The sequence below is a fragment of the Polyodon spathula genome, chromosome 16 (assembly GCF_017654505.1).
Source record: "Polyodon spathula isolate WHYD16114869_AA chromosome 16, ASM1765450v1, whole genome shotgun sequence".
NCBI lineage: Eukaryota > Metazoa > Chordata > Actinopteri > Acipenseriformes > Polyodontidae > Polyodon > Polyodon spathula.
The window spans coordinates 25,810,699-25,823,287 of record NC_054549.1 but is presented as its reverse complement, the minus strand read 5'-3'; the positions used below and the strand labels follow the sequence as shown (position 1 = coordinate 25,823,287).

At 37.0% G+C, this 12,589-nt stretch overlaps 1 protein-coding gene across 1 annotated transcript; it reads right to left on the bottom strand.

Annotated features, from left to right (window-relative positions):
- Positions 1-6,349: 6,349 nt before the first annotated feature.
- LOC121328623 (uncharacterized protein C3orf20-like) lies at positions 6,350-11,291 on the bottom strand. The gene is made up of 2 exons (XM_041273469.1): positions 11,065-11,291; positions 6,350-6,578 (listed from the first exon to the last, which is right to left on the bottom strand). The coding sequence occupies exons 1-2, from the start codon at positions 11,205-11,207 to the stop codon at positions 6,449-6,451; spliced, it is 273 nt and encodes a 90-aa protein (XP_041129403.1). The 5' UTR covers positions 11,208-11,291; the 3' UTR covers positions 6,350-6,448.
- Positions 11,292-12,589: the final 1,298 nt, after the last annotated feature.

The following is a 12,589-nucleotide window of genomic DNA, read 5'->3' as shown; positions in this document are numbered from 1 at the left end:
GAGCACAGAGGCTGTAGATATCTCAGCGGGACTTGAGAATTCATGTACACAGAACAAGGGATGAAATGCATTTTATTTTGCCACAAATCAATACGTAAGAGCCTAAATAAACAATGATAAGTATGATTTTAACCAAGGCCCATGCCTCGTAGCTGGCTACGGTCTTATGAATATTGTAGCCTTTTCTGTTTCCTATTAAAAAAACACACACACACACAAACCTTTATACAGTACATGTACATGTTCTTTTACAAAAACATAATTATTTTATTAACATTTTTTAACCATTTTTAAATCCCTATGTATCCCTTGTGGCAAAGCTGAGACTTTGTGTGTGTGTTGTGGCTGGTAGCCATCTTGGCTCAGGAGTGAAGGAACAGCCTGGAGTCAAGATGGCCACCATTTGCACCTGATGAACCAGATGGGGCTCTCGCCTCTGCCTGCTGCTGCAGCCGTCCGGTCACCAACCTGCACTCCCGATTCCCTATCCATGTCGCCCGGGTCCCCCCGTTGACAGTTCTTGGTCTCTTGTTTTCTAAATGTAGGCGGACCTATGTCAATTAACCCCTGGTCACATGGTATAAAAAAAGACAAAGAAATGTTTGTTTGTGAGTGTGTGCAGGTGAGTGTGAGTGCAGAGTGGAGAGAGAGGACAGTGTTGAGAGTAGCAGAGAGTATTGAGACAGCCAAAGTTTGGATGCTGTGTTTATTTTGAAGAGTTTTGTTTAAACCTTTTTTTTGTTCCTGTGTTTGTTTTGTTTAGTTCCGGTTTTGTTTTTAATAACAAAAATGCATGAGAAGAGCTTGAACTGCAGTTTCTGGGTCTGGTCCTTGAATATGTCAGTGCTATCTATCCTTTTTACAATGCCTTCATTGTGCTTTTGTAAATAATTCAATATCAATACTGTATTACCCCAAATGGGAGAGTAGCCTTTTATCATCACAGGACACAGACCATTAACACAGCCAATAAAATGATCAAATTTAATGTGTCAATGTTGTAAAAACATTTTAACAATGACAGGGGGGCAGCTATTAAATTGCTTGTCGTGTGCTGGGATATTTAAAGCTGCCCTTACATGGCGTTGGGAAAGGGAGTCAGAAATATCTGCATTTCAACACAAAAACCTCTTGGATTTCAGTATTATGTCGAAAGAACTGAATCTAGAACAAATAAGAATTAGGGGTGTGTGGCAAAGTGGCAGACAGTCAAGACTGGTCAGTGGTGAGAAGAGCAGACTCAGGAGGTAACTGCAGTTATAGCACTGGAGCACACATTTATTCACAACAAAACAAATAAAACATAGAACAAAATAAAGTTTCAAACAAAACAAAACCAGAACAAAACAACACTCAAGCACAGCTATCATGGTTCTTTCTTTCTTTCATTCTTTCTTTCTTTCTTTCTTTCTTTCTTTCTTTCTTTCTTTCTTTCCTTCTTTCCTCTTTCATTCTTTCTCTTCTGTTATGTTCTCTTTAGGTTAGGCAGTGCCTCTACTGAACTCCTGTCTTTAGGGCACTCTCCATGTGCTGCCCTCAAACAAACATGTTATTGTTCCTTTTATAGGCTGTGGTCAGGAATTAAATGATCATCAATAATTCAATCACCACCTGGCCACATCCTACACTTTTCAATAAACTAATTTAACAATTATACAATTAAACAATAACACCAATTTACAATGGTTGGCTGTGCAAAGGTGGCCATCTTGGCCCCTGCAAACGGTTCTTCTCCAGCCAAGATGGTTGCCAGCCACAAAACACACACACACAGGCAGAACCTCTGCACTGCCATAGAGGTCAATAAAGTGTGGGACCTTCTTTTATGCAATTGGCTTTCACAATGTTCCAATAACCTCCTGCAGGGATGCAACAGCAGCATGATATTAGGGAAGGGGGTGTGGAGCATGTGCATCAGTAATTAGATGGGCTTCTCCTTCCCTTCTGAATGCACTGAATCAGTTTCTTTCATTTATACAGAGATTAATGCTTATATATTGCTCCTGCCAGCACCTCAGTCGAAAAAAACACCCCCAAAGGAAATGTATTCTTACCAGCATTGATGTCTAGTGTGACCTCATGGTTTGAATAGAAATAAAAATAAGCTCTGGGCAAACATCTGAGAACCCAAGGTTATAGGGCAAAATGGAATAGTAGTGTGGCTGAACAAATAAGCAGATGAGAAGAGAATTTACAGTAGCTGTTCTGAGCTGATTTTATTGCAAAGTGGATAAAACCAATCAAAGGGTGGAGGTGAGGGGTAGAGGGAGAAGATTCTTCCCCACAGAGGGAGATTACCTGATGGAAATAAATTCACACTCCCTTCCCTTAGTATGTCAGACCAAAACATGTATAAAAAAAAAGCCATGTCATTTTCAGGGATCTTAATATTCACAAGATCTACTTTCAAGAAACATTTAGCAAATAAAACAAAAATAAAAATAAAATACAATACGCTAACAAGAAAATAGAATAGTGCATATCATAAAAGAAATCATAAACAATAATCTGAAATAGTGCAAAACAAGCACTATTCATGTAGCCAAACCCCATGAAGCATCAATAAAGCATAGTCTGGTAGCTCAACCACTTTTTCACTATAGTTTTCTTTTCTTTTTTTTAAAACCTCACAAGGACTGTAAAATAACATTCACTAGATTTTAAGCAGAGGCTTCCATTTGTGAAGAGTTTTTGTCGATGCTAGGAGCTGTAATAAAAATTGAAATTTATTGGCCTTTCCTTTCAGCTCTAGTGAGGTTGAGGAAAGGGATTATTGGAGTGAAAGTGTTAGGTTTATCACTCCTGCAGCAGCCATAAAACGACCATTAGATCCATTATCCACGACATGAAACAATTTGAAGGTAAATGTAAAGATATTGTCCCTCGTACACAGACATCAAAATAAAACCTTCAGTTGCAAAATCCCTCTAAGCATTTCACAGAAATAAATGAATCACTTGCTGTTAAAATAACCTGCTTTGTTTTCTAATACCTAGAGTTCAGTGTCTACTAGAGTTTAACTGATCTGACCCTTTCTTATGGAAACTTCGTCTGGGAAAATTGTTAGCTAGGAAAGGCTAAGCCTTCATGGAATAACCTCTCTTCATTCCCAAACTTTTTCTATATTCTTATGTTTAGAAATAAGTAGTTTTTCATTGCTGTGCAATTCGGAAAAGGAAATGTTTAAATTCTCAATAACGTAGTTTACCGTATTGCATTCGCAATTCTCGTAGAATAGCTCTTTAATGCTGTGTAATGAAAAGAAAGGAGGCTGCATGTGCAAGCCTGTTTTCTGATCTCTTGATTTGAATGTTTTTTTCTAGGCAGGTTCACAACACAACTGTCCACTTTTGTACAAAATAATGTTTACCATTATGACATTAGGTTGCCATCATAAACTTTGTTTGTTATGTTACAAGTTTAACTTTGTTTATAATGTTAACAGTTAGTTGTGCTGAGAAAAGCTTTTTTTTTTGCTTTATCATACACTGGTCCAATGGTAATCATTGTCTTACACAGCAGTATTCATGTAATGGCATTGCACATCAGCTGAAGTCTTGCAAAGTGAAAGTGTCAATAAACAGAAACCATAAGCCAATGAAATATACTTAGGGGTGCATTAAATGAAAGCAGTAAAGCAGTAAAATGCTTTGTTGTGTGTTTTTTAGCAACTAGAAGAACATTTCCAATATAAGTATTTATCTGGATAACACTGTATTAAGTGTTAATGCCTGACCATCACTTTTAGATCTCAATGTGTGACTGCTGTTTGACTGTAGGCAATGCATTGGATCAAAACATGCACAAAAACACCAGAGCTAAAGTAAAAAGATTGGTCGTACAAAGGTGTGACTGTCTACAAAATTGGGAGTAACTTGGCCTCAGTGTAGAAGTGCTAATTTCCAAAGGAAGGCCCAAGTTAGTCCAGATGGCAAGATCAGACCTTTACCAGTAGTAAGAAACTAGTGGGGACAAGGCTGAAACAGGTTCAAAATGAATACTGAGCTATTGTAGTCCTTATTGCCTGAATGAGGCTGTCTCAACAATGCCGTATATTGACACACTTTGTTAGTTCACAGTGGCCATTTCATATTTATTAAGACCGCAGACTGTAATACAAATATATGTATTACTGCTGTATGTGTTACCATGGAAATTGAAGGTTATACTGAAATAAAAATGCACTCTTCCTGTGTTTTACATGTTCATATACAGGAATGGGGAAAAAGAGGGAAGGCTTTTATTTCTATGAACAGTACAGAAGAGAAACAGTCAAAACAGAAACAAGGACATTTATTTTTGCACGTATGTGGAGAACCACATATACAATTGTTATGAAACTTGATAGAAATATTAGCTTAAGTTATTCAGAATATCAGAGCCTGGTGATATAGGCAGATGAGTCCACTTGTCTTGTCTGTGTCCGAGCAGTAATATTGAAATGTACTTTATTATCACGGTCTATATTCTTCATGTTAATAAAAACTTGACTTGATAAGTCTAAAATCAAACAACCAGGCAAAGATGCAGCAGAAAAAAACCAACATATTTTATTAGTCTCATCTTTCCTCCATATAATCAGAATCAGTCACTTTTCTTTGGATACCTGCAAGTTCTGTTGAGTTTCACACTTTTCACTATTGAGGAGACGCAGTCTTTGTCTGATAAATTCCTGAGTACATAGTCCACAGTGGAGTCTGGTCTCTGCCTGATGAAGAAGCAATTGGACACTGTGAGCATCTTGTAACAGGCAGTAAGATATAATGCGCAGGGCTTTTAAACAAGCAAGGCTGGAAAATATCTAATGAAACCTGACCCTCGGGCAAGAAAAGCAGCTAGAAACAATGAGATAAACTGTTCGGAATAAAACAAGCCATGCTGGTCAACAAGATTAACAACAAAGGTTAAGAGGAAGAGGAACCATTTTTATCTTTAGTTTACTCACCTAAAGCAAAAAACCAAAAGTTATTTTATATATGTGGTTCAGCTGATCATATTAAAAAGGCAAGGGGTGTGTCTTGAAATTCTGAAGAAATATAGAATTCAGAACTGGGTCTATCTAAACCGTAATGGATCTAAACTACCAATGTTGAGACAAACGTTTGTACAAATGTTTTGAAAATCTAAGAGTGGAAGGGAGTCGCTTTAGTGTATTTCTGTAAAAATAACTACAATGGGAGCCAAGGATCCCTGGCCTTTGAGAAAAATTGAGTAGACCTCATGTCCACAGACAGTGCTGATGTTTTTTTTTTTTTTTTTTTTTTTACAGCAAGCCTGTTCATTTGGACTGGCAGCCCCCTCCTCCATTCGTCTTTTATTCAGCTGGGTCAAACACATGTGGAAGAGGTTATAGCTGTGTAAGTGAGATGTACCCACATTTTGATTACTTGCAGATATTTATAAGGGTTCAACCATGTTTGGGAGAATTATCTTTTGCATATCAACTCCCAAAGACAAGGAATTGTTTCCATCATAGCATGAAAATGGAATGTGATCATCTTTCTTTCTCTGGTTTTAAAGATTGTATTTGGGAATTGATTTGAACCTCCTGCCAATGCTTATCCTTCAGTCCACATTAACTAATCTTATTTATTCTGTTATTTGATCTATGTGTGCTGCTGATTAAGTTTAAACCATACATGTTTTTATTGTTTTCCAATACCCCTTTTAAATGAGATCTTGGTCTCAAAAGGTAAATCTGCTGGTTAAATAAATTAGAAAAATACAAATATGAAAGTTTAACTTGCTTTGATGGATTTCTTCCTTCTAGGTACCAGCTTAAACTGATATTACTTGGTTTTTATCCATATTCAGTTTCTAACAAGTATGTTTTGCAAAGGTTTTGTTCCTCAGTGTTACCAAGGTGCTGTACTTACAATGACTTTTGCCAAGCAGAAGAAGTCCTCTTGCGCTAACATGCCCACGCGTGTGCATTGGTGTGTGTTACACTAGGAAAGGAGCAATCTCTGGGCAAGAGCTCCATTCATGTACAGTACAAACTCATTCAAACACAGGAGTAAAAATAGACACATTTAAAAAAAATACGCAAGATAACATGTACAGATTTTAAGACGTATGTGATATTGTGATGGCTAACACACTCTATCACTGCAAAAACTGGACATTACGTTTTATTTATTGCTTGAAATATAAAATTGGTGAAAAATTAATGCTGACAATACCTCTGTAATGTGATGTTTTGCAGTTCTGAACAATCCCTGAAATGTTTTTGTTGTTATAAAAATTTCTGGTTTCAATCAAAGTTTTTGGATAGTTACTCTGTTTTTACCTCATGACTGTTCCCTGGGACATCCAACACTTTGCCTCACACTTTGTTACACCTGCCATACACCAGCAACTTGACGATGCAGATGCATTTGTGGAAACTCTACAGAGGCAAATTTACCTTGTACAAACTGAAAACAAAAGCAACAGACAATTCCTGCTCTTACCTTTGAAGGGTTTCTGAGGAAGAGTCATAGTCACAGTTGTCCTCTTCATTCTCTTGACACAGGACTGATGCTGTGTGTGTGCGATCGCATTTGTATCTTTGTAACCTCGGCACTGGTGATGGGTAACTAAAATGAAAATCATTGTCAATCCAGGCTGATTAATATAGTATAACTAACCAACTGGACACAAAGATGAAGGTTTATCAATGCCAGTACTGTACCTACTGGCAAATTACACCATATTTGGGAAAGTGAAACAAAACACACAGACAGACACTTAAATGAATGTTCCAAGTTGTTCATTGCTAGTTTTGTAATATTAATTAATCTCCTGCATTAATAGAGAAACCCTTAAGGCACAAGTTAATTTACAGAAATTAGAGATTATAAATTTATACATAACAGAGCAATTGTGGAGCATTATTTAATGGTATTAAATTAATTAATCACAATAAGGTATGCATTCAATATAAATAAATATATTCCCATTAACTTGAAAATGATATAATTTCTTCCAGTTTAATTTCCAAATAAACTGACCCTTTTAAGAGGTCTCCATTCGTTAAGGGATAATGGCGTTGCTGTGCCATGTTACAAGGTTATTTGAACAAGGGAGTTTTACTATTACTTAGGAACACCTCACAGCACAGCACGGCAATGGTATTAAACATGTGGAGTAAAATAGTAATAGTTATTTAATCATTTCTGGATTCCTCTGAGAGCTCATGTTTTGACACCGGGGCTCGAGTGTCACTGTGAAGCTCATCAACAGTAAGCAGTTGTTTTAGAACAGGTGTCATTAATTAGTGCCATCTTTTCCATTATTGAGCTATATCAGAATAGCTGACCTCTATGGAAAACAATGGGCGAGCAGTGCCCAGATGCTGTATAATTGCCAATAATGTTCACAATTTGTCATAGTAGGGTCAAGATAGAGCCATAACAAAGACTCTGGGGATCAATCCGCTACGAGAAACCAGACAAGCACTGATGGCAGGATTTGGCCTCTGTTGTTCTTATGCTCTTAAAATGCATGCTTTATAAATTGCCATTGTAGATCCCAAACAAACATAACCATATTAAATCATTTGGTTATTATTTGGAACTACAAAAGCTTGTTAAGAATGTGGAAAATTTGCACGAGATGCAGGAAATTGCAACAAATCTGACATTACAGTATCTAATGACATGATTTACACTCAACCTCTTATTGCCTCACTAATTCCTTAATTCAGCGGCATTTAAACTGTTAACGGAGTAGCAAGCGTGTGTCACCACACACAATCATTCACAACAATGGACACAGACTTTGACGGACTGCGTGGACATTTACGCAGTCAGAACGGAGAAAAGGGATCATTTATTATTCCTTGTTATGCAGACTATTAGGGAACTGGGGGGTCTTTACTTACACTGAATGTGCACTCTGTTATCCATCACAGCATCGATTGGTACCGGCAAACTCTTTCCAGTGCATTTCGTCTCTATAGGGTTTCAAACGTTCTCTATGTGCACTAGTTGAGTAAGTTCATAGAGTTCCTGAGCTCAGCTGTTGGGTGAATTAAACAGCCACAGGAGTACAAAATGCAGTGACCGCAGGAGTCAATGTGATACCTGGTATTCATGCACTTCCTGATTGAGGTGAGAGGGCAGGGCAATGTAGAACACCAGAATTAGACCACAATAGTTCATTTGAGCTAGGTTCTCATATTGTTTTTAAATTGTTCTTCTAGAAAAAGATATGCAAACAAATCATTCAAATGTCTCCACCATTTTTAAAGCAATATCCTCTTGTGTATAAGTGTTTTTTTGTTTTTGTTTTTTTTGGGTGGGGGGGGGGGGGGGGGGGGGGGGGTATGATATAATATATATTGATTACATTGCATGTGGTATTCATTCAGATGTTTATTTAATTTTCTGGTTGTATTTTAAGCTTTAATTTAAAGCTATATTGTGTTCTGCTTTTATTTGGTTAATTGCTTGCAGTGTATGTAACATTTATATGTGATTGGTTGTATTTAAGTGTTTGTTTCGGTAGGCCAGTGTATGTGGTAAGGGAAATATTGTACTGACAAGTGATGACAACATAATTTATAAAATAATTTTTACAATCAACCTCCATGGGTTTCCCTGCATTCTATCCACTATCTCTCAAGCCCTGTTGCCATGACAAACAAAGCTTCACTTCCTGCTTTGCGCCTTACTCTGATTTCACCGGACAGGAAGTTTGGTGTTCTTTCACATTTTCAGTTCTCATCTGTTCAAATGCCAAGCCCCTGGACCAGTCCTCACAGAATAAACCGTATTCGGCTAAATGATTTCTGCAGCAGCTAAATGTGCCAAGCCATCATCATAACACAAATATGTATCCAGATATTGTGTTACAGTAATCTAGTTATCAATATTGAAGGTATACATTTCCAAACTTTAAGTAATTCATATTTTTCGAAAGGAAAGTAATATATATATATATATATATATATATATATATATATATATATATATATATATATATAATATATATATAATATATATATATATATATATATATATATATATATATATATATATATATATATATATATATATATATATATATATATGTATATATGTATATGTATGTATACATTTTTATGTAAAAATATTTAAAGAACTAATGTTTTAACTTTGTATAAAGACCCTGAAAAAAACCTTCAAGTCGAAACGTTTGCCAAATAATTGGATACATTTATTTTAGTATTACTACATATCTTACAACCAGTTGCTACTAACAACCAAACGAGCAAGATGGGCCGAATGGCCTCCTCTCATTTGTACTTTATCTTCTAATTTAGTATTTTTTTAAAGTACACAATTGTATCAGAAAAGGGTTAGGGGAGCTATGGTTAGGTTTAGAGTTACAGCATGCAAAATAAATTACACATTAAGTACATTGTAACAATGCATAACAATGTAATTATGTGTAAGTATGCATGTATTTACTAACCTGCTGCTACTTTATTAATACATATTTGTTTCTGAAGAGCATTTCTGGAAAAATAGTTTAAATGCATCACAATGTGTAGTGCAAAAAAAAGGTTCTGCCTAAGTGATGACTTGCCTAATCAATTCGTTTTTTTTCTGCCAATGTTATTGAATACAGGTATAGGTCAACTCTAATCCCAGAGCATGTAAAACATTAGTTTCAAGTGCAGAAACTTAAGGTAGATGTGTTTTACTGGCAAGCACAACAGGAAGGTTGTTGTAAAACAGGGAAGTTTCACTCTGAGTACCAGAAATCAGCCATATGCAGGGTATTTATTTATTGAGAAGGCAGCTTGCAATACATCCTTTACAGCATCCCTGAAAAAGGAAAGGCCCTTAAATCTTTGAGAAAGTGTACAATGGCAATACTGGAGGATCTCACTGGTCTGATGAATCAGATTCTTTCAGAACTCAGGGGCAACTCAGTTTGTTAAAGCAGTAGCATTTCACCTTCGAACTTAGGCTGAGGGAACATGAAGCGAGTTTTACAGGAACGGTGGCTTGAAACCTGGTTCCAGGAGTTCAAGAGACTTGGTTTGAGACAAGTTTGCTGTACTAAACTCCAAGTCTCCCCTGGTGTGCCGTACAGTGGCCTGAAACCCAGTCTACTGAAACCAAGTTCCAAGCCACAAAGTGGCTTTGTGTTCCCTCAGCTTTAGGCCTCAAGTAAACGTTCTCAACTTGAACGTGCGGTAAGGTCTGGCTGAATAAAGAGTTACACGACTAATGTGAATAGCACTATTACTTTTCTAGTTTTTAATATTTTGGCAATTGCATAACTAACTTTAATATTAGCTGAACCCTCTTTGAAAACGTTTCTGACTATGCAGTATAGCTACATCTAGGATTTGGCAATTGGTTAGTTGATTAAAAAAAACCATTAAATAAATAAAATCTTACAGTGATTGTTTAGTTTTATGTCTAATCATAGCACTCACCATTTCTAGGGGTAATATTATTCAAATCAATGTAAATGTTTGTACAAATTCCAATAAGAAATCATGGTTTTGTTTTTTTTGACACAGGAAGCAAGTTACTGCCAATGTGAAATTCCTACGCTATTCTGTAAATTATTCTGTTTGGGTTTTTAGTCGATACCTCCACTGCTGTAATAAAATGCCTGGGCTGAATTTTCAGTGGTCAGGAAATGTATGTGTATATTGTTCAGGTTATTTGTAAAGGAGTTTATATTTCTGTTGATCTATTTAAAATGTTGTATCTAAGGGATAGGGGCCAGTGAGTGATATAATTGATTATGATGTCTCTGCTCCCAGTGTCCATTCATTTGTTGGGCGCATGTGCAACCAGCAACTTTACACACTTAAACATGTTGCTAAATCCCAAGTTTGTTTGCAGTCAGTTTTGTGCATATGCCCACTGTTATCTCGAGGAGAAAATACTTAATAAACAGGGTCCAAAAAATTGGCAGTGTCCACTTCAGTATGATAAGACCAGCAACTAAATGCGTGGTCCCCTAAACAAAACAACATCTACAAAGTGAAGTTATCAAAGTCTTATCTATGACCCCTCCCAGCCCAGCCTGGGTCCCAAACAAGTCTGGTTGACACAGTCTGTGCTTCCCCTTTACCTAAAATTGTAGTCATCTGGCAGGACGTCGCCCATCAAGAAATCCCTGCGTGTTTTGGCGATCTGCTTGAGCAGGTTCTTCTTGCTGAAGCCGTATCCGTTTAAAACAGTACCTCCAAAAAGCAGTTTCCCCTGAGCATACATCTGTTGACAAATAGACAGGAAATGACAATAGAGACGAGCAAGCTGAGGTCGGGAGTCTCTGGACAGCACCACACAGTTTTCCTTTTCCTGTTTTTAGTCTTGGGAGATCTTGGCTGTATGCTTTTTTTTTAACTAGACATAAAGGACCCTACAAAAGCAAACAGAACTCGTGGTGGGTTTACAATAATTCACGTGATGTGCTTTGTCAGGACCCTCCCCCCTGTTGAGCTCTGGTGAATTGATTAGAACAATTGCAGAAGAATACAATAAAATGGCGGCCTTAACACAATCTCTGCCAGTTCAATGATACGGTAGGTGTACTAATCCAGAAATGATTTTACAATCAACAGGCAATCTTCAGGAAATCATTCACATTCCTAGAACATTAGAAATAAACCGCTCTCTCTTCAAGGTATTTACTCATTGACATAAGTAGAACAGTTTAAGGACTGTGCATCCAGAGAAATGTTTCAGTAATGTTGTTGAAGCTGACACCCTGGGATCCTTCAAGAAGCTGCTTGATGAGATTCTGGGATCAATAAGCTACTAACAACCAAACGAGCAAGATGGGCTGAATGGCCTCCATTCATTTGTAAACTTTCTTATGTTCTTATGGTCTTATGATCTCTGTCACAATGCCTTAGACCTCTAGTCTCACTTTACTGATGTGGGAAGTCTAGTATTACCTGTAAAATACCACTAGCCCTTAAATAACATATGTTTCTTAAAATTTCCACTTACACCTGAAGAAGAGGTCTTGAAAGTGCTTGCATTTCATAGTTAATCTTAAAACATTTCATGTATGAATAGTTCATCTTAAAACAGTCGCAACTAATATCATTATTATTATTCAAGAAGCTGCTTGATGAGATTCTGGGATCAATAAGCTACTAACAACCAAACGAGCAAGATGGGCTGAATGTCCTCCTCTCGTTTGTAAACTTTCTTATGTTCTTATGTACTGTTCAAATATAGCAGAAATCCATTAAACTCATGGCAAAATAAGCAAAAGAGTGCTAGTGCACTGCTCATTTTTCAGCAGCAATTCCTACACTCTCCAGACCCCCATTTAAATATCCAAACTAGTACCAGAATAAGCCTCACCCCCTGGAATCTGGTGAAAACAATCAGCATTACATAATTAGTACAGTAGTAGCAGTAGTATTATTTTAGGTGAGCCCACACATTTTATTAATATGTTAGTTACTTTTGGAAACAATAGTGCCAAAAATGGCAGTGCGCATGTTTTGCACAGTGTATTAGTCGTGGATCAGCCCTGTAGCGCCCCCTGGTGTATACTTGCTCCTCTAGGCCTGTGTTGTACCTATTAAATAAACCAAGGAAAGGAAGTGAGATGATCAGCAACAGGGCAGGGTATGGTA